This window comes from Acinonyx jubatus, chromosome E3, assembly GCF_027475565.1.
Source record: "Acinonyx jubatus isolate Ajub_Pintada_27869175 chromosome E3, VMU_Ajub_asm_v1.0, whole genome shotgun sequence".
Lineage (NCBI taxonomy): Eukaryota > Metazoa > Chordata > Mammalia > Carnivora > Felidae > Acinonyx > Acinonyx jubatus.
In genome coordinates this window covers 25,374,480-25,399,014 of record NC_069398.1, presented here as the reverse complement: position 1 = coordinate 25,399,014, position 24,535 = coordinate 25,374,480, and the positions used below count along the sequence as shown (strand labels likewise).

General features: G+C 59.2%; 2 protein-coding genes across 5 annotated transcripts in view; one reads left to right on the top strand and one right to left on the bottom strand.

The window, feature by feature from the left end:
* Positions 1-11,240, top strand: part of RCC1L (RCC1 like) — a 33,254-nt gene extending 22,014 nt beyond the window's left edge. For 2 of the 3 annotated variants that reach the window (XM_053213677.1, XM_015075013.3), the window contains 4 exons: positions 1,763-1,850; positions 2,710-2,883; positions 4,909-4,994; positions 10,967-11,240. In XM_053213677.1, coding sequence (XP_053069652.1) covers positions 1,763-1,850; positions 2,710-2,883; positions 4,909-4,994; positions 10,967-11,044 — 426 coding nt within the window. In that variant the 3' untranslated portion in view covers positions 11,045-11,240. The remainder of the gene's footprint in view (positions 1-1,762; positions 1,851-2,709; positions 2,884-4,908; positions 4,995-10,966) is intronic. The other variant, XM_053213678.1, reaches the window with a different exon arrangement.
* A 7,898-nt stretch (positions 11,241-19,138) lies between these two features.
* CASTOR2 (cytosolic arginine sensor for mTORC1 subunit 2) overlaps positions 19,139-24,535 on the bottom strand; it is a 52,516-nt gene continuing 47,119 nt past the window's right edge. For both annotated transcript variants that reach the window (XM_053213679.1, XM_027041891.2), the window contains exons 6-9: positions 24,241-24,351; positions 23,763-23,845; positions 20,370-20,464; positions 19,139-20,290 (exon numbers count right to left, since the gene is read on the bottom strand). In XM_053213679.1, coding sequence (XP_053069654.1) covers positions 20,225-20,290; positions 20,370-20,464; positions 23,763-23,845; positions 24,241-24,351 — 355 coding nt within the window. In that variant the 3' untranslated portion in view covers positions 19,139-20,224. The remainder of the gene's footprint in view (positions 20,291-20,369; positions 20,465-23,762; positions 23,846-24,240; positions 24,352-24,535) is intronic.

Here is a 24,535-nt window from a genome sequence, read left to right as displayed (position 1 = left end):
CACCAACACCAAGTCCTGCTGGAGAGCTAAGTGGGCAGCACCTCATCCTCTAAACCCCCGACCCTTGTGTCGTGTCTGGCCCCCGATTAGTAGAGAAAACACGTGCTGTCAGATGGGAGTGCTCCCAGTTTCCCACGCCGAGCCCTTTACACTCCAGCCAGGCCCACCCCTTCTGTAGCAGGGGGTAGGGCTGGGGGAAGGCGCCTCCCGCCCTGGGCCCGGGTCCTGTCTCCTCCCGCCTTCTCAGGAGCTTTGCTCCATCTACTGGGCCTTCTTCCCCATAGCTTCAACCTGCCCTTCTCCACTGGTCCCTCCCCAGCCATCCTTACACCTGACCCCCTGTGGCCTTTGTCTGTAGAAGCTCTGTGTGGGTTTCCTGGTGTCCACCCAGTCCTGCCCCCTCCCCCATCTCCACGCCCCCCCCGCCGTCTCCCCCTCCACTCTCCCATATCTACCCACCCCTGTCCCACCCCCACCCCTCCCCCATCTCTACCCACCCTGCCCCTTCCCCCATCTTTACTCCCCCCCACCCCCACCCCTTATCTCCACCCACCCTTGCCTCCACTTCTAGGGCCAACTCTCAGAGCCACATTCACTTCTTGTCTCCCTCTCCTCACTCCTCAGTCCATTCCACTTGGCTTCCACCCTTCTTGCTTGGCAGAGAGCCTCTCACTGGGCTACCAGGGCCTTCATGTTGCTCACATAATAGCCAAGACTCTGGAGAACATATCCCAGCCTTTATCCATCTTGACCTCGCAGCAGCATTTGACCCTGATCATGAGCTGTTGACTGTCTGTTAAAACACTCCTCCCTGGGCCCCTCTAATGACTCCTAAGTACCCTCCCGACTCCCTCGTCGTTTCTTCTTGGCCTCGTTTTCTGGTGCTCCTCCTGTGCCGGGCTTTACATGTTGGAGGTCCTCTCCTTGTGTCCGGTCCCTTCAGAGGTCTCACCCGCACCCGTGGCTGCAGTTACCGGCTGTGTGCCAGTGACTCCCCAGCTCACACGTTGGGCCCACACTGTTCTTCAGGGTCACGCATCTGTGAGCGTCACCTGCCATTTCCACTCGGCCGTCCCTGGGCGCTGTGAGTTGGGTACATCCACCAGGGAATGCAGGCACATCCCCCACATCCCGGTCCTCCACTGGCTCCCACATCCCCTGACATTGCCTCTCTACCCAGAACCCTTGCTGGCTCCCCATTGTGCTCAGGATAGAGACCAGCTCCTTACTGTGGCCTACGGGCCTGCCGATCTGGCCTCCTTCCTCGCCAGCTCATGCTCCGTATCTCCCCTCCCCCGTCTGCTCAGCCACTGCGACCTTGTTCAGACTCCCCGAAGGTGTCCTGTGCACGTGCCATCTCCACTCCTTGGGATGTCCTCTCTCCCCTTGCCTGGTTAGCTCTGCTCATCCTTCAGGTCACAGGATCAAATGAAGCCTTCCTGGTCCTTCCCTGACCGCTCCTACCCCCAAACTAGATCAGGTTCCCCGACGTTCAGAGACCCTGGACTCTCCTCAGCGCAGATTAATTTCATGTTAATTTTGACCGGCTTCTGCTTTCTCCACCAGACTCCGTTCTGAGAGAGGGCCCGAGTCTCCTGTTCCCTGTCGAATTCCCAGTGCCCAGTTAGATGTTTAGTTTATCCTGGACGTTCAGGAAATATTTGTAGATTGAATGAACAAACCGGGACTTCCGTGCTTTGTCCACAAGACAGAACATTCCCGAGTTTGCCTTCCTAACAGCGTGGTTCTTGCTCTGCTTCAGGTGAACGTGCCCCGGTGCTTGCCCTTCTCAGGAGTGGGCAGGGTGAAGCAGGCCGCGTGCGGTGGCACAGGCTGTGCGGTGTTAAATGGTGAGACCCTCTTACGGCCAGTGGGTTGGGCGGGAGAAGGGTCAGGGTGCGTTGGCGTCACAGCCACAGACCTTAGCCTGAGGGAGGGAGGGAGGGAGGGCAGCGTGGCCCTGGGAAGGTCCAGCTAGACTGGGCCCAGTTACTAGAGGGAGAGCTTGACTTGTTGGCAGGAGGTAATAGTCGTGATTCAGATGTGGACAGATCGACAGCGACAGGGCACAGTCACTCTGGCCCGTTACAGCAGACCTCCGGAGGGGCCGAGCTGTCTCTCCCGCTCCCTCAGCCTCGGCCAGAGACTCAGCCCTGCCTTCCCAGCGAGGCTGTGCCGGGAGACAAAGGCAGATAGGAGAAGGGCCATAGGGTCTGGATGCCGAGGCCTGTGCCCCTGGGATTAAGCGTCTAGGGTCGCTGATGAGCATTAAAAACTTCTATGAAGAAAAGAATCGTTTCTAAGACTTGCAGAAATCGGGCCAGAGGTTCTTTGTGTACTTGGCTTGGTCTCCCGATCCGTTTGAAACGTAGAGTGTCAGTGTGGGGAAAACCATCCTTCTGGGCCTCCCCCGTGCTCATGGGGCTTCTGCGTGATTGACGAGCTGGGCCCATCCAGCTGACCCTCAAGATGTGGGAAATTTGTATCCTGAGGTGGGCTAGCCGGCTAGACATTCGCCACAAGCAAGAATTAGAAAGAGGAGAAAAGAAACATTATTTTAAGTATCTGTCCATATGTTCTTGCCAAGCAAGGAGGGGGAAGAAAAAATCCATGTGGACATAATGCGTCTTGGTGGTACAGTCTGAATTTCTAATGAGGGCGGGCTGCACTTGATTTGACTTACTGACCGTTGTTTTTGCTGTAATGTAGGAGAAGGACATGTTTTTGTCTGGGGCTACGGAATTCTTGGGAAAGGACCAAACCTTGTGGAAACTGCACTTCCAGAAATGATTCCACCCACCCTCTTTGGCCTGACGGAGTTCAACCCAGAAGTCCAAGTCTCCCTCATCCGATGCGGCCTCAGCCACTTTGCCGCCCTTACCAGTAAGTGACCAGGCCCGTGTGGCCCCAAAGGCGGGCAGAGCTTAGCTGTCTCCCCAGGCAGTGGGGTGATGCTTCCGCGTGGATAATTAAAGAGAGCAGCTAATCCAGAGTTGCTTGGCTTGGGGACGTATGATGTGTACCTTCTCTTCATCCCAAAGTTGTGTTTTTGGTTCATTTGGTTTGTGGTCGGGTTAACGTTAAAGTGAGTTCTCTCAAGAGGATCCCAGGCGGTGGTGGGAGAGGGACCGTCGAGCGTGTTGGGGATGCCGGCGGAAACCGGCGGAGGTTTGGCGAGTCCACGGCGGGTAATTAGGAACCGGTCGTGTGGGGTGGCAAGAGGCAGATCTGTCGGCCCTCCTGTGGTTTTGTGGAGGTGAGTCTGCCCGAGTGTCCCAGAGGGCTGGCAGGAGCGTGACCGAGGGGAGGCGAGACGGGGTTTGCGCGCAGGTTTGCCAGACTACGAGGCCGTGAAGCATCCGGTTCCTCTGTGGCCCCCTAGCTTGCGTGCTTCCCTTGAACCACAGCGACTGCTGGTTCAGTTTGCCCACGTTAGTCAAATAGGAAGACTGAACTGAGTTTCGTGTTGTGATTCTCAAGCAGACTCGCGGTTTCTTTGCAATTAGAAGCCCTTTTTCTCGTTTCGCGGTTAGGAATTGGCTGGTTTGTGTTCTTTTTTTCTTTAAGCATCTGGGCTGGGACGGTGAGTTTGGGTCGTCTTGAGTCACGTGAGTTTTTTGAAGCTCATTTTGCTTTTAGCAAGTAAGCATCGGTGTGGACGGATTCTGGAGGCAGTGCAGATGTGTCGCACAGGATGTTTTCAGGCCTCTGCGTCTGTGTGCAGAGTCGCCTGCCCGGAAATCCATACGGAGTGTGAGCCTGGGGGCGACTGTTTTCTGTTTGTGGTCGTGCCGTGTGGCCATCGTGGGTCACCTTGAAGTGAATTCCCCGTCTAGATTTCCCCCAAGACCTGGCCACTCTCCACGTGGGGGTCACCGTCCCTAGCGGGGGGGGGGGGGGGTGGGCATTGGAGTTTGGGTTTCTGCCCTGCCCCCGGGCCCAGCTGGGAGTCGGCGTTGGGTTTACCCTGAGGTCTGCTAACATTTTGGGGGCCCAGACTGACTGCGTCTGTTGAACACATCGCATCTGAGGGCAGAGGACCAAGGAGGATGGTCGGATCAGGGGGATCTGCCAGCTCGGAACGAAAGGATTCTTTATTTAATCAGACCAGATTATTGTCGTCCCGGCTTCTCTGCGGCCTTTCTTCTAGTCCCCGTGACCAAAGCCTTTTCTCTGTGTCACAGAGCACCCCAAACTGGTGTGTACGGAAGTCTAAAGCGAGCACTGGGCTCTGGGCGGTGCCCTGCTAGGGCTGGGGCTCCGTCAGGCAGGTTGGCATTCCCAGAGCTCCCGTCTGGGTTCTGTCTCCCGGCCGTCCTCCACGGCACCCTGTCTGTCCTCCTTCACGGCACGTTTTACGGTTTGTAAACCTGCATTTTTACAGTGAGTTCTGCTCATTTGTTTGTGTCTAGCTCCAGCCCCATGAGGACAGGGACTGTGTGTGTGTTCGGTCACTGCTGTGTCCCAGCTCCCAGCACACAGACGAAGACCTGGCCCAGAGAGGCTCTGGTCACTTTGTAGCTCTCAACCAGATGCTCCTGAGAGAGAGAGAAACCCAGGCAAGGAATACATCGCCCTACTCCTCACTCCGCCAGGGCATGACCGGGGATTGAGGGTGCTCAGCTTTCGAGATTTGAGGCGGGGTGTGCGTAAGAGTGGGCTTGTGGCCAGAGCCCCACGCGTGTGCCAGCGTCCCACGTGACGGACACAGCGCGGGTCTGGGCTTGGCCGTGTTCTGGTGGTGGTAAACTGTTCCCTTCAGAAGAAAGCGTGAACGCCTGGGAGAAATTGAGATTTCACGTCGGGCCCTGTGGGTGCCTAGAAAGCCTGTTCTCATGACCCTTCCCCCTGTTGGAGACTTGCCCTTGGCCTGGCCCCAACCGAGCTACCGTTTTCCTTTCTTTGCAGACAGAGGAGAGCTGTTTGTGTGGGGCAAGAACATCCGAGGGTGCCTGGGCATCGGTCGCCTGGAAGACCAGTATTTCCCGTGGAGGGTAAGGCTGCATGGGTGGGCTCAGGCCACGCCCACAGGGAGGCCCCCCCCCCCCCCCCACCGGGTGGTGGTGCGGGGACCCGCTCCCCACCGCGCCGTGGCTTCAGGGGAGGCCGCGCCGTGGTGAGGAGCCCGAGCCGGCGCCCGGCTCCAGCTTCTCGCTGCCCTCGGCTCCGTCCTGGGGCCCGCTGAGTGAGCGGCCCGCCCGGCCGAGACTTCCAGTCCCACGGTGCCCTGGGAGAAGCCTCGTGGGAGGCTGGCCGTGGGCACGCGGAGCGGGGAGACGACGCGCCAGTGCCTGGGAGAGAAGTGGGCGCAGGCCGGCCCCCCACCCCGCGAGGGGGAGATTCGAGATGAAGAAGGTGCTGTGCCAGGGGCCGTCCCCAGAGGCCTGTGCAGAGGAAAGTTTGACAGCGAATTCGGAGGAAAGCGGGCTGTTTCATAGAGTGCCTTAACCACAGCCAGCAGAGTGAAAAAAATAAGTTTTTCTTAGGGGGAGGATGCAATTACACAAAAAAGGCTCGTTTCAAAATTAAAGAGGAGAAAGGTTCTCTCTTAAATTGTAGTTTATCTCAGTGTTGTTTACTAAGTTCTCCTGAAAACCGAAAAAGCTGTTGGTATTTTTGAGAACAGCACAAACGTATGTGCTGCAAGAGGTATTATAAATATGAGACCCCCCCCCCCCCCATCTCTTATAACGGAGGCAGCCGCTGGCACTGGTTTCTTATGTTCCCTTCTGGAAACAGTCAGCAGGCTCTGCATAGAAAGCGTGTGTGTATGCACGTGTGTGTGTGTGTGCGTGCTCGGCTTAAAGTATTTTCTGTGAACGTTGGATTTTAATCATGTGTTGTGAGGGGCGCCCGGGTGGCTCAGTCAGCTGAGCATCCGACTCTTGATTTCAGCTCAGGTCATGATCCCAGGGTCATGGGATCAAGCCCCATGTCGGGCTCCACAGTGGGTGTGGAACCTGCTTAAGATTCTCTCTCTCTGCCCCTCTTCTGCTCATGCTTTCTCTCTCTCAAAAATAAGCATTTTTTAAAAATTAAAAAAAAATACATTTTGAAATTGTGTAAAGCATTTTTTGAAACGACATGTAAAAATGCAAAAGGAATTTCTAACTTAGGTCAAATAATGAGGATTTGCCCATCCAAACCCCCCTGCAAAACGTTTGGAGGCACTTGAGCATTTTAGGGGCTCTTTCCCTTGGCTGCCCGCCGTCCTGGCCCCCTGTGACCTCGGCAGGCCCTGACCCCTTTATAAAAACCATGTATGCAGTCTCTAAGAACACAGGGCAGGATTGAGGCTTGATGCTGGTTGGGAACAAATGGTTGTGCACCAGAGCTGTCTGCAGGCTGCCCACTGCTCACGCGCCTGTTCGCCTGAGCCTGGGATTCCCGTGACGTGGGAGGAGTGGACAGCCGGTTGTGGCCAGCGGGTGGCGGGCCAGGTGATGCGAGCATCGATAAGGTAGAGGCCCCGCTTGCCTTCACTCCGAGGGGAAGCTGGGGACGCGGTAGAGCAGCTGGGTGTTGGATGGCTGACCGGCATGACTCCCCACCTGCCCTCCTGTCCTCTGCATCGGAGTGACGGTCAGCCACGAGATAAAACTGCAAATCTGATCACTGTACCAGCGAAAAATGGCTGGGCTCTGGCATCCGTTGGGGAGCTGGAATCGGCAGGCTTCCGGGGCCTGGGGCCACCTGCTGTTCAGACCGGAGCCGCCTCCGCAGACTCCCTACTCAGCAAGTGGGGCACCCGTGTGGTTGGGGAGGGGACGCCCCGGGCTGTCCCCCTGATGGCTGCCAGACCGTCGTCCTCCCCTGGCACGTGTCCCGAGCCCTGCGTGTTTGCAGGTTTCGGGGGGGGGGGGCCGGCGAAGGAGAGCACTGTGGAGGGTGGTGCTGGGGGCCTGGCCCCTCCCGTGCTCTGTGTCGGGCTGGGCTCTGGGGAGGGCCGTGGCAGGAACCAGGTTTGGGGCAGCGGGGCTGGATTCCTTCAAGATCAGATCAGCCTCTTATTGGCAGTTGGACCTCACTCTAGTCTGTTCAGTTGCACTCGCTTTTTTTTTTTTTTAATGTTTATTTATTTTTGAGAGAGAGTGTGTGTGTGTGTGTGTGAGGAAAGGGCAGAGAGGAGAGACAGAGAATCCCAAGCAGGCTCTGTACAGTCAGCCAGGCACCCCAGCATTCACTGTCTTTTAAATTACAGGCGACTTTTATTTTAAAAACTGTGTTTTCTTACTAATCTTCGGGGTGGGGGGGGGGACTGTTCTATCATTTTAAAAGTATTCCAAGAAGGTGGGGGCGTCTGGGTGGCTCCGTCGGTTAAGCGTCCGACTCTTGATTTCAGCTCAGGTCATGATCTCATGGTTCGTGAGATCGAGCCCTGCATGGGGCTCTGTGTCGACAGCACGGAGCCTGCTTGGGATTCTTTGTCTCCCTCTCTCTCTGCCCCTCCCCTGCTCGTGCTCTCTCTTTCAAAATAAATAAACATATTAAAAAAAAAATAAAAGCATTCCAAGAAGGGAGGAAAACCAGTAAAGCCTTATTTGTAGCTCCTACAATGGCACTGAGTCTGTTGCTGTTAGGCTCCCAGAGCCTGGCCTCCGACAGTGCGAAGGCCCAGGGAGTGACTGCAGAGCCACCTGATTCAAAACCCTCTCCTTCCGGAAGCTTTCCAGGAGGTTTTCCTGCCGCCCACTGACACTCAGAGCTCAGGGAGGGTCAGTGACGTCTTCAGGGCCACTCATCCAGGAAGCAGCAGGGCCCGGATTCAGACTCTGATGTGTCTGACTTGGAGACGGTGGTCTCTTCTCCGTGCCGCCCTCTGGGAGGGCCCGGGGCTGGAGCTGGAGGTCCCCGGCGGTGGGGAGAGGCGGGGACTCACCGCCCAGGTCTTTACGGGACCCTCCGACCTGTATGGCGGCACCGTGGGCGTGGGAACAGGCCACTGGGGCACACGCCCCACCGACCCGGCAGTGTGGCCTTCCGGGCCAGCGTCGCTGCCTGCCTGAGGGGACAGCTCTCTGGCGTGCTGGGCACCTTGCTGTTCTCCCTTGGCCTCAGGACCCCCTGAAGCCCCCCCACCCCCCACCAGCCTTCAGCCGGGCTCACTGACTTCAGGGGTCAAGGGGGCTGCCCCGTCTCATGGCCACTCAGAAGCAGGGGCTGCGACCCGAACTTGGGGCTCTGTGTGCAGGCAGTGCCGCCCCTCGCCCTGTGCCCCTCGGGTCAGGACCGGGTTGGGTTGGGGCGCACAGGCTGGCAGATGGGCCCTGGGCCCCAGGACGGTGTCTGGGGGAGCCGACCTCTTGGTGCCACAAACGACCTGGCAGACGCAGCCAAGTCGGGGAGCAGCCGGGAGCCCAGCTCCGTGTTCCCTCTGAGTCCCGTGCCTTTGTCCCGTGGATGTTTGTCTTACCACCTTGTCGTGAAGAGGAATGTTCCTGAAGGATTCTGCTCAAACCTTTAAGAGTCCTTCGGGTCAGATGTAGGTTCAGTTTTTGGAACTGTTTCCCTTTGCAATAATTCTGTCGTGAGCATAAAGTGATTTAGACTAGGAACTTCAACCTCGTTGAAGACACAGAACACACGGCCGGGGCAATCTCCTCTCGGACACTGTTCAGAGACCGTGAGAGACTGAGCCCCCACGTGCCAGGGGGAGCGGGAACCACAGGAACCCCGCTGCTCCCCAGAAGGGGCTCAGAGGCCAGCCCTAGCCCCGACCAGCCTCTGAGCCGGTAGACCAGGGCCAGGTGGTTTACTCTGCTCGGGGGCCCTAATGGGCAGAGCGCTCGGGGAGCAAGAACACAGGTGCTTGCGTGCCACAGCCTGGGGACACATTAGTGCCGAGGGCGGCAGCCTCCCCGGGAAAGGTCAACAAAATGCGCTCTAATGGCCCAGGAAGGTTGCTAGGAGTTCGTCTGGGCCCAGTCACCCCAGAGGCAACCTGTTTTCTTCTGCCTCTGTGGCCAGCCTGGCCTGCTCTCTGCACCCCTGTGCCTTTGCGATGAGCCGGGGGTGCTGCTCGGTGTACTCAGTGATTTCTGTGATGGGTGTCGCCGAAGACGTTTGTTTGGGGAGGGAGGGGCAGGTAGCAGGACTCAGTCACTCGCATCCATTTGCCTGCCGGCCAGGAGCCCCTAATGGACTTGCCACTCCACACGGAAGGCAGCAGGCTCCGCTGCCTCTGGGCTTTTAGGCCAGGCCATCTGGGGGAGCCCTTTCCCCCCCTTATGCTCAGTAAACTCCACAGGCTGCTACGGACCCCCTTTCCAGCTGTCACGCTGCCTGGCGGAGCGCTTGCCACCAGGGGAGGGTGGCAGCATTTGGATCGGGTCGGAGGCAGCAGCATCCTGTCTGGAAGGCCATGGAACCAGTTAAAAATCCAGTTCCGAGGGAAGGTGGGAATAAAGGGGCAGATGCTGACAGGGTGGGACTGAGACATATTTAGGGGGCGCCTGGGGGGCTCAGTTGGTGAAGCATCCAACTCTTGATTTCGGCTCGGGTCGTGATCTCGCGGTTTGTGAGTTCGGAGTCCCGCATCAGGCTCTTTGCTGACAGTGTGGAGCCTGCTTGGGATCCTCTCTCTCCCTCTCTCTCTGCCCCTGCCCCACGTGCACATGCTCTCTCTCTCTCTCTCTCTCTCTCTCTCTCTCTCTCTCCCTCTCAAAATAAATGAACATTTGATAAACTTCCAAAAGGTATTTAATACCAGGGTGCCTGGCTGGCTCAGTAGGAAGAGCGTGTGACTCTTGAGTTTAGGGTTGTGAGTTCAACCCCCACACTGGGCGTAGCGATTACTTAAAAATAAAATCGGGGGAAAAAAAGGTATCTAATGCCTTTTCATTCTTTTTCACTGAATGTCATTCTATGGGGGAGCCATGAGAGTGGCTCACCTCTTGAAAATAATGATAATAATGTTGTCACAGCACAGAAAAGCACCCCTCTCTGGAGGACGGGCTTGGCTATGGGGACGTGCCAATCCTTGAGTTGTGGGCCCACCCGGAGCTGGTTGGGGTGGTCACTTCCAAGGCCTGTAGAACAATGAGAGTCATTTTATTTTATTTTTAAAATTCTTTCTAAGTTTATTTATCCTGAGAGAGACCAACACAGTACAAGCACGGGAGGGGCAGAGAGAGAGAGAGAGAGAGAGAGAGAGGATCCCAAGCAGGCTCCACGCTGTCAGCACAGAGCCCGACGCAGGGCTTGAGCTCACGAACCGCGAGATCATGACCTGAGCCGAAATCCTGAGTCGGGCGCTTACCCGACTGAGCTGCCCAGGCGCCCCCAGTGAGAGGTCTTTTGAAGGCGAGCAGGCCAGAGCCTCCACAGCAGCCTGATGTCACCTCGCCGGGTGGACTGCGTGCGGTGAAATGTCAGCGCAGGTGGGCAGTGCCGATGGGCCTGCCGGCGAGGCCTCTGGCACCGTCTGAGACACGGGGGACGCCCCTCGAGGGTGCCTGTCATCTGGGAAACAGCCGACCTGGGACTGAGGCTGGCAGCTAACTCGGGTGAAGACGCCGGCCCGGGAGCCTCCTTCCCAAAGCGGACCCTGGCTGCAGGAGAAGGGGTTTCTTGAGCTGCCCCAGTGACCCGTGGTGGTGACCCCTAGGGATGGCCAGCAAGCACCTGGCGTGAGAGCAGGTGTTGACCTCTGGCAGGGTCATACTTGGGGGAGTAGGCATGTTCTAGCAGCCTCTCCGACGGGTGGGCATGAAGAGTCACGTCTGCCATCGGCCGGGTGGGACGTCGGGATGGCTCTTTCCACGGTGATTGCGTTTATTTGTCTTAACACGCCTGCCGGCTAGGCAGAAGCACCCCCATTTGCAGGGTGGGGAGCTGACGCTCCGGGAGGGTAAGTCACCTACCAAGAGGCAGAGCCAGGGGTCAGGCCCAGGTTGGGCCTCCTCCAAGCCCGTCTGCCTCCCAGCCAGCCCCGTCCCCTCACCGTGTGCTGGGTCCTGTTTTGCAGGTGACGATGCCCGGGGAGCCCGTGGATGTGGCGTGTGGTGTGGATCACATGGTGACTCTGGCCAAGTCGTTCATCTGATGCTGCTTCTTGACCGGCTCGAGCCCAGACCCGGCCTCAGAGCCACTTGGACTGCTCAGCAGGGGGTCAGAGGGGATCGGGGCCCTTCGTGAAGGGTGACACGCTCTCCCGGTGCCCTTAGCAGGAACGTACTGGAAGAAGTCCCACGATTCAGTCCCTCTGGCTGCGGGTGAGACCTGCCACGCTCACCAGGCCGAGCTCCAGTGAGACGAGTCCCAGGCCACGTGGCCCTGGCAGGGCGAGGGTAATCTACACGTCTCCGCTCTTTCCGGGGAACACACGACAGCTCCCGGGGTCATCTCTGGCTGGAGAGGCGGGTCCGAGGAAAGCTTAGCTCCACGGCATGTTTGATCGTAAAGGGGGATCTGGGCCCCGAGAGGGCTTCTGTGACCCTCTGACCACGGCCGAGCTCACGGTTGGCGCGTGGACCCCAGCGCGAGCCCCGGCCTGACCGAGGGAGTCGGGCTGTGGCTTCGGCCAGTCACCCGACTCTGCTGCCCCGCGGCCGGCTCGCGCTGGGACACGAGCTGCAGTCCCTTGAGAGTACCGGTGGGCCCCGGGCGGCACGCACGGCCCACGGCCGTCAGGAGCCTCCTAACCATTCTCCCCGCCTGGCTGGGGAAAGCCGAGGAGCCCCCGCAGGAGGAAGAGCGAGGCCCGATTCTTGGGGCACTGAACACGCCCCGCGGAAGCCTGGCTGGAGGGCCAGCCCCGGGGAAGAGGCTCAGAAAGTGTGGAAAACATTTGAGGAGTAACATAACCTGTCCTCTTGCTTAAAACTTCTTTCAGAACTCTCTTTTGCAATAAAGCCTATTTTCTGCCTTTTTATTTTTGAGCACTGAAGAAGTCTTTTATTTTTACTTTACCTGATCAGTTAGAGATTAGCTTTCAAAAGCCGGACTTTGGACAAAGAGACAGCTAGAAGCCAGTGACAAATAACTTTAGGGGACAGTCTTGCCTGAAGGCAATTTTTCTGAACAGGGTGTCCTCCCACAGTTTAGTTGGGAGAAAATGACGAAATCTGAAACAATTGATAATCGTGCCACAGCCCGGGGAGCTCAGTGGCTGCACCCCCTTCCTTTTGTCCATTCACTCAACAAATACTTCCTGTCAGCCCCTGTATGCCAGGCTCGTGTAGCACACTGGGTCACTTGGGGCCAAGAGCCCTGCGAGCAGGTGTCACGAAGCTGACTTCAAGGAGGCGGAACACCGTAAACAGGCAAAATGGAAAATACGGTAAGACGGTTATGCGGGCTGTGGAGAAAAAGCAGGGGAAGGGGGCTGGTGATGTGGGGTGCTTTGCGGTCTAAAGTGGAATGGTTGGGGTGCCTGGCTGGTTTGGAGCGGGAGATTTTCGATCTTTGGGTTGTAGGTTCTAGCTCCACATTGGGTATAGAGATTACTTAAAAGTAAAATCTTTATGGGGGCGCCTGGGTGGCTCCATCGGTTAAGCGTCCAGCTTCGGCTCAGGTCATGATCTTGTGGTTTGTGAGTTCGAGACCCACATCAGGCTCTGTGCTGACAGCTCAGAGCCTGGAACCTGCTTCGGATTCTCTGTCTCCCTCTCTCTCTGCCCCTCCGCCACTCACGCTCTGTCTCTGTCTCTCAAAAATAAACGTTTAAAAAAAAAAAAAGTATTTTTTTTTTTTTTATTTTGGAAAGAGAGTGGGGGAGAGGGGCAGAGGGAGAGAGAAAGAATCCCAAGCAGGCTCCAAGCCCAGCATGGAGCCCGACCCTGGGATCCTGACCTGAGCCAAGATCAAGAGTCGGACGCTCAGCTGACCCAGGCGCTGCAAAAATAGTCTTAAAAAACAAACAAACGTGGAACGGTCACTTCTTTAAGCAGGAGTCCTTGCTGTGTGTGGCCAGAGGCTGCAGGAACCAGCCAGGTTGCATCCGGGGGAGCGGCCCCGGGACCCCTGTCGGGCTCATGCTTACCTCCTCTTCTCTGTGGAGAACCAGTTCTTAAGCTTTACAGCAAAGGTTTCCCATAAACTTGAGAGACAAATTGAAAATGCTTTGTCACCTTCCTTCCCCAAACTCACGGTGGGGCCGCGTACCATGTCGCTCCAGTGGTGAAGGACAGAAATCTGTCCTCCCTGAACTACGGATCTTAAAGCACCCGTCGGTTTACAGAGGGGGAGTGTCCCAGAAGGCCACGGTCATGCCGGGGGTCCCCCTGGTGGTGGTCAGGGGCAGGAAGTGATGGTGCTGGGCAGGGTCCGTCGAGTGGTTTGGAGCCTCCCACCCCAGATTCGGATCCGGTGACTACCTCCATCTTGGACACCGCGACCGCGGCACTTGTAAGGGACGCCCTCGGTCGGGCTTGGTCTGCCTGGCTGGTCGCATTGCGTCAGCCACACGCCAGGCCCTCTCCACAGTCATCTTCTGTGCCAGGCTCTCCGCTTCCGTCCCCTCGTTCCTGACCCTCCCAGCACTGGGCAGTTGGGTCCCCGTGGATGTCCTGGCTCTGATGCGTCATCTGAAGGCCTGAGAGGGCGCTCAGCCTGCAGACCCCAGAGGGAAAAGCCTTCAGGGCAGCAGAACTTTCTGGAGCTCAGGGTGGTAAGAGTGCTCCAGCCCCCCTGCGCCAAGCCCTTCCATCTCCAGGGGCAGGGGTGAGGTGGGGTGGGCGTGGGCGTCGGTGGTTGGGGCCAAGCGCAGACCTAGGCCTTCAGCCCCGCCCTGCTCACACCTGCCTTCCATGGAAAATGCCAGAGAGAGATTCCAGGATCTCTTCTGTGCCCAGGCAGCCCCGATGCCCACCTACCAAGGCAGCAAGGAGCCAGACACCTGAGGCTCATGGGAGGGGCGCTGGGCAGGTGCCCTCCTTCTTGCCTCCAGGGTATCTTGTCCAAGCAACCCTTCCCGGGGGTGTGACGTCCACAGCAGGGCTCCAGGCTTGGGGAAGAAGCCCTGTCCTCCATGACCCCCCTGCCCCCCGGCCCCACCTCTGCCAGAGGTCTGGGAAGGAATGGCGGATGTAGTGGCCAGTCTCCAGGATGGCCCCCGAGCCCCCGACCTGCTGGCTCTCACACCCCTGAGCGGCCTCGGCCTGTGTCCAATCCGAGCTGGGCTGTATGATGATGGCATGGCGCTCAGCGGTGGTGTGTGAATTCTGAGGCCTGGGAAGAAAAAAACCATTCTGGCTTCTCCCTTGGCCCTCGAATCCCTTGCTCTGGGCGAGACCAGGCACCCTACCGCGAGGAGACTCGAGCAACCCCGCGGGGGGGCCCACGCGGAGAGGAAGAGGCTTCCTGCCAGCAGCCGGGCCCAACCTGCCGGCTGTGTGAACAAACCGCCTTGGAAGCAGATCCTCGGGTCCCTCGGCCAAGACTTCAGACGACTGCAGCCTCGCGAGGGGCTCTGGGCCAGAACTCAGACTGCTCCCGGATTCCTAACCCACAGAAACCGCCAGGCGCAAACAGTCATTTTCCAAGCTGCTAAGTTTGGGGGCCACTCGTTACGCAGCACCAGGCAACTAATTCGGCGCCTCTCGCTCTGGGGCACGTTTCCTCTCTCAGACTCTGGGTGTTGGGCTGGAAGCCTTGTTCTCCCTCCTCCCAGCACCCCTGGCCTGTCCTCCACCCACCCCCGCTCCTGACTGTGGCAGAGAAGGGAAAGAGACGTGGTCCCGGGTCAGCCCCAAATCACACAGCCGTCAGCCACCACCCGTTTTTTTGTCCATTTTAATTAACACTTTACAAAGTACAAAATATACTGTCTTTTTTGGGGGGGAACATTAGGTACTTTTTTTCTCTCCGTCATACAGTACATGAATCTCGAGGGTTTTGTGTTTCTTCAAGAAAAAAGAGTAAGCGTGAGGGCCCCCGGGGCGTAGGGTCACCCGGTGCTCCCCCCTCGCCCAGGCCCCGGGACAGATCTAAGTGCCACTGCTGCTGCTGGTGACCCGGGGCATTGCCAGGTGAGGGCCGGACCCCCCGAGGCAAGGCCCTGGGCAGGGCAGAGGCCCCTCGGAGCCCCATCATGCACCCAACATCCACTCACCCCCATCTCAGGATAACGGAAATAATTTTGGCATAGAGCAAGAGAAGGACTTGGGATTTTGTTTGTTGTCAGCCCCCTGCCCTCTCCCCACCTCCACCCCGCCCAGTTTTGATCCAACCCTCCTCAGTTCTCCCTGGACCATTTTCTGAATAGGTAAACTGAGGCAGAGGACGGGAAAACGCACTGGGCTTGACCTCGGTCTTGGGACATGAATTTGGCCCGTTTTTCATCCACCACCAACCGCACCCCCCACCCTGGTCCCCGACTTCACTGGACACTCTTTGCAGACGAGCCCCCGGTAGGCAAGGGGCACCGGCACCCTACCCGTCTCCCCGTGAATACTGTCTTCAGGGCTGGGCGCTCCTGAAGAGCTGGCCCGGCAGGTCTAGCCCCTTGGGGCTGGCCGCATGGGCTGCATGGGCTGCCAGGTGTCTGTGGGGCACAGCAGAGCCCCTCCTGGGGACATCCCTGTCCCCCACACCCTATCAACTCTACAGGCAGCCCCCGGGTAAGAATGCCCTTGAGGCCTCAAAATACTGAACGAGCCAGTCCCTTGGCTCGGATGTGGGCTTTGCACACACACTGATGTGTAGGACACGTGCACACTCCCACGTATATGTACACACACACGCGGCCGAACTCACGACACTGTCCCGACTCCCAGCTGTTCCCCACCTTGTTCCGAGAGCCTCAAACGCCCTCCCCACCACGGATGCCGCGGTCCAGGCCACAGGCTTCTGTCTCCCTCTGACCCGGGCCACTCCTGGCACCATCGGCCCCAAGGATGGCAGGCTGCCTCAGCCAACAGCTCCCGCCTTGCCTTCGCCTTCTCAAGAGAGCAGGCTTCACAGGAGGTCGTGGATGTCAACGTTGAAGGCCACGGCCCACCCTGTGGCTTTCTCCCCAGGGTCCAAGGAGTAAGAGACAGTTAAGCTTGCCTTTCTGTTACCTCTACTTTGAAAATGAAAGAAAGAAAAAGAGCTGGGATGGGCTCTGAGATACAGGAAAAGGGACTAGCTAGCGCAGGAGTCAACTGCCCTCAACCCGGGCCTCTCTCCCCAAGCCCGCCCTCTGCTGGGTTGACCACCAAGTGGCCATCTTGGTTGGCTCCCCTCTGGCGGCCTCTTTGTAGGGAGGGCTACTGCCCCCTCCAGGCCCAGCACCTCCCTCAGCATAGCGTCTGGGAAACCTGAGAAGCCAAAGCTCTGGTCTTTGGGGTTGAGGGGGGAGACTCCGTTATCCTTGCCCCTCAAGCTCTGCTCACCAAGCCAGCCACACAACAGGTCCATTTCCCAGCGTCTGTGACAGCCGTGACGGGCTGCTCCTGGCTCACAGGGGGGCATGGACATATTGGGGGGTTTCTTCCTACCCCCTACTCAGTGTTCACTCAGGAAGTGGTACCAAACATTTCTAGGTCACAGAGCACAGGAGTGCTTGGCTATCATTTGAGAGGTCCTCAAGGTCCCTCTTAACCCTGGCTGGGAACCCAAGTTGTCTCCAAGTCCAGTCCAGAGGCCCAGAAAGGCAGCCTAGGGTGGCCACAAGACTCCTCTAACAGCCTCATCTTTGACTATCAGGCAAATGGTGCCCTTGGCTTGGGATAGGGGCCTCACCCTACCCATCACCCCAGAACCTTCTCTGCCGTCCTCTGTCACCTCACAGGGGACAAGCTTCGCCAGACCACGCATCTTCTTCTGGACACCACGCTGGTCACCAGGGCCATGCTGTCTGATGGGGGAGGCCATGGCGGGCAGCTCTGGGTCACCTGGCTCCTTTCCTGCTCACCAGGGGCCTGTGGCCTGGGGTGGGTGGCAGGGGGAGGATGCTGGTGCTCGGGACACTCTGGACCCCCCAAATCCTGGGGAGGGGAAGTCTGCACACCTCTCCAGCTTGGATGTGTGCCCTGGGCTCTGGAGCCCGCCACGGAGGAAGGGGTGCAGAGGGAGGAAGGCGTTTCTTGGAAACCAGAGGAGCCCATGCTGAGGGTTGAGCCACAGAGACTTTTGTAAGCGGGAGTGAGGGAGAAGGGGGTGGTCGTGCCTTCCTGTCTCCCCGCCTCCTCTCTTTAGTGTGCAGGGATGGGGCAGGTGAGGGGTGAGGGTGGCCTTAAGCTGGTGCAAGCTTTTCTTACCACGGAGTGGCCAAGAGGCAAAGACATACACACCCGGAGCCCAGGAGGCAGGTTGGGGCCACCACTCACCCCTACCTTTCGGCAGCCTCACTCAGGAGCCCCGTTTTCCTGCCCCTGCCATGTGCCCCACCGGCCAGAGCCAAGATACCCTCCGCCCCGATGGCACATCCCTCAGGCCACTCTGGTGGGTCTGGAGAGCCCCCCCGCACCCAGCAAACGTGGGGCACTCTTCCCTCCCAAACTGCCATGGAGACCAAATCCCTGACTATGCTCGTCATGGGCACAGCAAGAGGGGAGCCCAGGGAACGGGAAGATCCAGACGGCAGCTCGGGGCCCAGGCCCAGACGGCCGCCAACACACCCAAGCGGCTGGAGAGCCCAGCCCTCGCCCCAGCCCCCCCTGGACACAAGGTCAAGGGCCTCGGTCCTTTTGTTGACTAGACGGGGCCAGTGTCCAGGAAGAGGCCTGAGAAAAGAAGCCGAAGTTTCTCAGCTTGCCGGTGAAAAGGACCAGGTAAGCAGTCAGCCAGGGGGAAGGGGAGGGGAGGGGAGGGGAGGGGAGGGGGGCCCAGGCTGGAAAGCAGGGCGGGACCACCTACCTGCCCAGGTCTTTGGGCAAAGAGCAACGGTCACAGGGCCTTTCTGCTCAAGAGCGAGAAATTCCAACACTCCTCCCTCCATACCACCGTCCCCCAGATAAAACAAGGGTGCCCGGGGGGCCTTGACCATGGAAACGGGGGTGCAGGCAGGGGCTGAATCCAGCTTCCAAGGGAGACTGGGGGAGGGAGTCTTGGGACTCCGCTCCTGGGCTGCTGGTTTTTTTTTCCCTCTCAAGTCAGGGCTTCTCGAATAATGTATTGCCTATATACTTGAATTAAAAATGTATGGTGGCTCAAAACGTGCCCGCGTGCATGGCAGACGCAGCGGCAGGAGGCCCCCACGCCCACACACGTGCACACACAGCGGGGTCTGTGATCCACGTACTGTGCACACACGCGTGTGTGCTCACACAGTATATATTAACATATATATTGCTCAAGTATATATGCTATTTACAGTATATATCTATATCAACATAAAACACAGGTATTTATAAGTGTGTACAATAGATACGTCCTGGGGGTGGGGTGGGCCTGGGGAGCACACGTTTCCGGGGTCACGGGGCTGACACATTTGCTCGGCGGGGTGGGGGTGGGGGGGAGCGTGGAGGAGTGACATCATCAGGGGACCCGACGGGGAAGGAGTCTGGAGAGGCGCGCCACGGAGAATCAAGGCCTTCCAAGGAGAGAAAGGGGACTCGGGGTCTCAGGTGCTTTCCTGCCCGCTCGGCCACCCCCCACCCCGTTTTGGAGCCAGCAAACAGATGGACACGTTTTGGTTGTTTTAAGAGTTTTGTGCAACATGAATGAACTTAAAAAAAAAAAAAAAAAAAAGTGGGTTCCTCATCAGTGCTTGGGCCCCGAGCATCTTTAAGGATCTGGTGGGTGTCCCGGGCTCAGAGGGTCCCCCGACGCTGGGAGAACAGGGCAGTGGGGCTCACACAAGCCCTTCACCAGAGAGACCCTCCTTTCTCCTCTGAGCCTCTCAGGGACAGCGCAAGGCAGCTGTCGCCTGAGAAGGAGCACCAGGGAGGGAGGGGCCGCCTTGGGGCTCACCCCCATTTGCCCTGGTCGGCCTGCCACCTGGCTGTCCCCTGCCCCGTGGCCTCTGGGCACCCCGCGGGAACCCCTATCTCGCCACACACCTCTGCTGCCGGCTTCCTGCTCCAGAGAAAGGGCTAATACCTCTGTGACGCCTACAGACTCCCACGCTTGTCCCTGGAGCCACAGGGCGTCGGCCAAAGGACCCTGAGCCTCTGGGTCCCCCAACAGAACTCAGCAGGCGTCGTCCCCTGTCCCCTGAAACTGCCGCCGACCACAGCCTGGGCGCGAATACATTAAATAAGAAACTAAAACGTACTGTATGGTTTTCTCTATTAAGGCTCAGATAAGCTGCCCCCCCAGGTCAAGTACTCATGAATGCCACAGGCCCCAGCTGAGGGGCGGGCAGGCAGGTGAGTTGGGGGCAGAGGCCTTCCACATCCCCCCAAAAGTGGGGCAGGGAGGGGGCAGGATAACGGGGAGCCCTGTGCTGGTCTAGTCAACTGCTGGGGAGTGGGGGTGACCCAAGAAACCCCAGGTCCAAAATGCTGGGGATGCCCCCCGCTTCGGGGAAACCAAGGCTCCGCCTGCCCAAGGAGGGTCCAGGGAAAGCAGCGGGGACAGGAGCTCGTGCCCCAGGCTGGTGGGTCTCCTGGGAACCGCCCCCAGGAGTGAGTGCTTATGGCGGGGAGGGTGTGGACAGGGCCCCCTTGGCAGTCTTGCTGGGAGTCGGGGCGCGGGCCCTGTGGATGGCAGGTGAAATTCTGGGTGGCCTGGGTCCTCCCCAGATCAGGGCCCCACCCCTGCTTGTCGGAGCCTCCCCAGCGCGTGACCCGAGGGCCGCCCACTGGCCTCCACTCTGCGGGAACCAGCCCGGAGCTGACGGAACGGGAGACCAGCGGCCACAACATCCAGCCTCAGGTCCTCACGGGGGTCTCCCTGGTCTCCATGAACTCGGCTCCGCTCGGCCAGCTCCCCAGGATGACGCGAGAGTCAGAACCCCATTGTCTCGTGGGAGGGGCCTGCTTCCTTCGGCATCTGCGCCCCCCCCCTCCCCCGCCGTGGGCCGGGCCAGAGGGGAAGGCCGGTCGGCTCGCAAACTCCCTGGGCCTCAAACGTCATTTTCTGGAGTAGGGGTGGTGGGGAGGAGGAGCGGCTGGGGGGAGGGGGAGTTCTCTGGAGGGTCTGGGGGCTCCAGGAAGGCAGGAGGGCATGGGGAGGCCTTGGCTTGGGCCCCAGGCCCGGCAGGGAGAGCAATCAGGGGGTGTCTCCCTGAGGCCCTGTCTTGGGGGCCCCCGGGGCCGATTTTCCAGTCCGTGAGAAATACTGTGAGAAGAATCTTCGGGGGAGGGGCCTGGCCCAGGCCTGGGGGGGCAGACAGGGAGGAGTGGAAGAGGCCCTCCTAATGCTTCTCTGCTTGGCTGACTTTCAGGGCACCGATGACGGCGTTGATGTTTTCTTCTGGTACCTGCAGGGGGCAGGAAGGGGGGGCAAGTAGCCACGAGCCCCGGACTGGCATCCCTCGCCCCCTCGCCCTCGACACTCACCAGCGCGTGGTCGAACTTGAAAGTACTGATGTAGTAGGCGGGGATGTCTGCGGCAGCCAGGGGCTCGGAGATCTGGGCCACGATGCCACACTCATCTGGGGACAGAGGTGGGGACGACGCTCAGCCTCCTCGGCCAGCCTTCCGCCCTGCTCTGCTGACAGCGCCTGCCACGCACCCGCAGTGTCTAAGCGCTTCTGCCCCTCGCGCCCTGAAACCTTAGCGCAAGGCCCCTCCGTCCGGGAGCCTTCTCGGATGTCCCTGGCCAGCAACGAGCTCCCCTCTGTGGGGCTCCTCACGGCCCAGCTCTGTCCGGCTTCGGTCCTGTTTCCAGGCCTCCTTCCCTGCCACCTCTCGAGTTCTCCGAGATGGAGCTGTGGCCGACAGGAGGACATGGGTTCATGCCCTCTCTCCTGTCGCCGTCTGACTCTTCTAGCCAGAGTGGTCCAGTCACTTCCTCTCTCTGAGCGTAAGCTTCCCCGTTGGAGTCCCCACCAGGTAATGAGTGACCTCTGCCTGTCCTAAGGGCGGTGCCAGGCATTTGTTTGGGGCCCGAACAGGACTTCTGCAAAGTCCCTCGCCTCCAGCATCCTGTTTTGAAGGCACCATTCAAGGCTTCCTCCTACAGGAAGACCTCCAGGATGCGAGGACCACTCTGAGTCACCAACACAACCCACTCAAAGTTTTCAGGTGGCTTCTCCCAATGGCACTGTTCGGATTTTTGACAATGGTACATTTTTCCCAACACTGTCCCCGACTGGGTGGGAGAGGCCAGATCGGGTCACCAGGTCCCCCCGTGACTCTGAGGCTGAAGCCTGGGAAACAGCCCCGGCTGCACCACTGCAACACCCCATTATCACCCCATCCAGCCTCCCCTCTGCCCCCTCACTCCCTGGCCCCGGCTCCTGATCTTGTCAGCCCAGCCCTGGACCCGTGTGGTGACCCGCTAGGCTTCTCAAAATCCTGCTTTTCGCTTGGCCCGCCGAGGGGCTCCTGGCTGGACCCAAAGGCCCTTTTGGTGGCCGTACAGGCCTGGGGCCTGCACATCTGGTGACCCTCTGCCACCAAGCGGTGGAGACTGGTTGTATCCAAGACCCTTTAGCTCCAGACGCAACGATCCCGATAGAGACGGAGGCGGGAGATTAGAGTCTAGAACGACGCCTTTCCAACTGTGGACTGGGACCCATCCGTGACACCCACCTAGAAGGCCGGTGGCCAGCATTTTACAAAATGATGCGACGGCAGAGGAAAAGACCAAATGGCGCAGCGCAGAGCTGGAGCGAGTACGGTTTTGTGCAAACGCAATCTGGGCTGTGTGCGTGTGCGCGCGCGGGGTTAGGATTAGAAAACGTGTTTACTCCAAACCACGCTCGAAAACATATGGGATCTGCCGGTCTAGAATCCTTTGGATTCTCGGGAAGCTATTTTTCTTGCGGGGCTATTTATAGCTGGAAGCATGGCTTCGAACCCCGCGGCGTCCCGGGAAGGCAGGCAGACCCAGCTTCCGCGGCCGATTCTTACACACACCCTTTCCCCTGGCTGCCCGCCCGCGGGGCCGCGCAGACAAAAACAGCCTCACGGCGACGCGCAGACGTTTGCCGATGGAGAGATGTTTTGGGTTTCACCCACCCATCCCCTCTGTATCTCTTCTTTATTTGGACTTTCTGTTTTTGTATTCTACGCGGTCTATTTCGATCAACTCGGAACCAGAGCTGGGGGCTGAAAGGCGAGCCGACACGCGTGTCCTCCTGCTTCTGGCCTGAGTCTCCTGGTGACCCCCCGGCGGCCCCCGCTTTGCCCGCCCGAGCTCTGCCGGACGCCTCCACCTTCAGGAAGAAATAGTGACAGGCCCTTCGGTCTGGCCTTGGCCGCGCTGCCTGTGGTGACCTGACCAGCTCACCCTCTCTACCTTTGGACTCTGCACCCTGGGCACGGCCGCCGGGAGCCATCTGGGTGTCACGTCATACCTCTGCTACTGCCCTCTCCTCCCCGTAGCCAGGTGAATATCCACCAGTAACCTTCACCAGGAAGCCCTCCCTTCCTGACCCTTCTCCAATCACCGGGTCCTTCCATGTGACGGTGACAGCACATGCAGCCTGCTGAGCACCTGGGGTAACAGACACGCGTGCTGTCATCCTTATCTTACGTAGTAGGAAACTGAGGCTCAGAGGTTAAGCAGCCTGCCTGCGGTCTCGCCGCTTTCTTCCAGCCCAGGGCTCATCTCCACATCCCCATGACCCTGCACAAGTAGGCGGGAGAAGGGCTGGGGTCTGTGGAGGAGGAGGTCCTGAGAGGCAGGCTGTGGGTCCCAGGGTCGGACCAGGAGCCATCAGTGTACATTTCCCAGCACTCCAGAGAACAGCCTACTGTCCTGCCCCCAGCATGGCTCTGGCTTTGGCCTTGATGTGAGCAGAGCTGGGGTGGGAGGTGGGGGTGGGGGGACCTGTCCCGTCCTGCTAGTTACTGTCCACCTGCAGGCTCATCCAGAGGCGGGTGAGGCAGGAGGCAGGACATGGCTCCCTCGCTGACCCTTCGCCCTCAGGTCAAAATGCCCTGCCACCTCCATCTCCTGTCCCGGGAACTGAGCGCCCAGGGCTGACACGATGGCCCCTGGAGCAGTCAGAGCTTTATCTGGAACATTCTTCACTCCACCTGTGGGAAATCAGTGCTCAGGGCTGGCCGAGGATGCTCCCAGAAACGACTGTCCTGTAACTTACTGACAGCCTCTCCCGGGTTCGAGCTCTGGCATCTGGAGAGTCCAGCCTGAAGAAATCCTTTCTGATGGCTGCATCCCTGGTGACGGGGCCAGCAGCCCCCACCCAGTACCGGGTGGATCGGTGGATCGGTGCCACGTGGCCCTGCTACCTACCGAGGGCCCTGAGCCCTGTGGCCCCTTGTAAAATGCTCAAGGAGAACACTATCTGCCCAAAGACACTGTTTGGGCAGTTGTGGAAACCGAGTCTGGACGGAGTCGTGGGGAATCACTGGGGATTTCTTCCCATGGGATCGGTTTGTCGTGGTTAGGGAGGAGAGAACAGGAAGGGTGAGATATTCAGGGGTGAGTGCGGGGCTGTCCAGAGCCTTACTGGGAGACTGTTCGGCAACTGTATTGATCTACACGAGGGAAACTCATCAAAACAACAGCAGCCACCGCCTGTGAGCAGATGGGGCTAACGAGTGACTTAAAAACAAGGGCGCTTGGGTTGAAGGAGCTCCTCCCGTCCTCTGCAGGCCCGTGCCTCCTGTCGCTCGCCGGTCAAGGGCCTGTGGCAGTGGGGACCTCGGCTCGGCAAGCCTCAGCCTCCCCATCCGCACCGCAGGGTGAGGGACCCCAGACGGAGGTCGGCGATGCTAGGCCCCCCCCCCGCCACCGGTGTGGAGCCCCACGGGACTCACCAAATCCCAGGGGCTGTCCTCCAATCCGCACCATCTTCCAGAGCTCTCCGGACGCACTTGTGAACAACAAATTACTAGGGAACCTTAACAAAGAGAGAAAACCCCAGAGGCTGACGTTGGTCGTGGTGCCTTGGCCGGCCCTCGGGGCGCTGATGCGGGGCCACAGCGAGGGGGCTCGGGAGCTCCAGGGTGTCAAGGACCCCCTCTCCGTGCCCTCCTCATCTGGGCAGAAGGGGAGGGCAAGGCTGGGAGCGGGCTTTGGAACAAATGCCCCCCTTAGCCAATTTGCACGAGGGATGCCATCCCCAGCCCTGACCCCAGAGACGGGGAGCGCCCGACGGCCCCAGGCCTTCATCTCTCTGAGCTGCTGTCATCTGAAAGATGGGCCCAGCTCACCCATGAGGCAGGGCTGTGCTGAGCACCCACTAGGTACGAAGGGCACCCACCACGGAGCCAGCCCACCCTGGGCCCGACTCACCTCTGTTGGGTCTGCACGTCCATCACCAGGGAGATGTAGCCCTCAATGAGGGAGAAAGAGAAGAAGCGGATGTGGCCGCAGTCCTCACCGGCGGCCATGGGGTCCTTCACTCTGGGGGGCCGGGGAGGGGGCGCTGGTGAGGGGGGGCAGTGGGCCCCCGCTGCACCCGCACCCCCACCCGGCCCACCTGCCTGCCCACGGGCCTCGGCACAGTGCTCGGAAGCCTGGGAAAGCCCCAGGACTTGGCCCTGACCCCGCCCTGTTGGGTGACCCTGAACCTGTGCCCCCCGCCCCC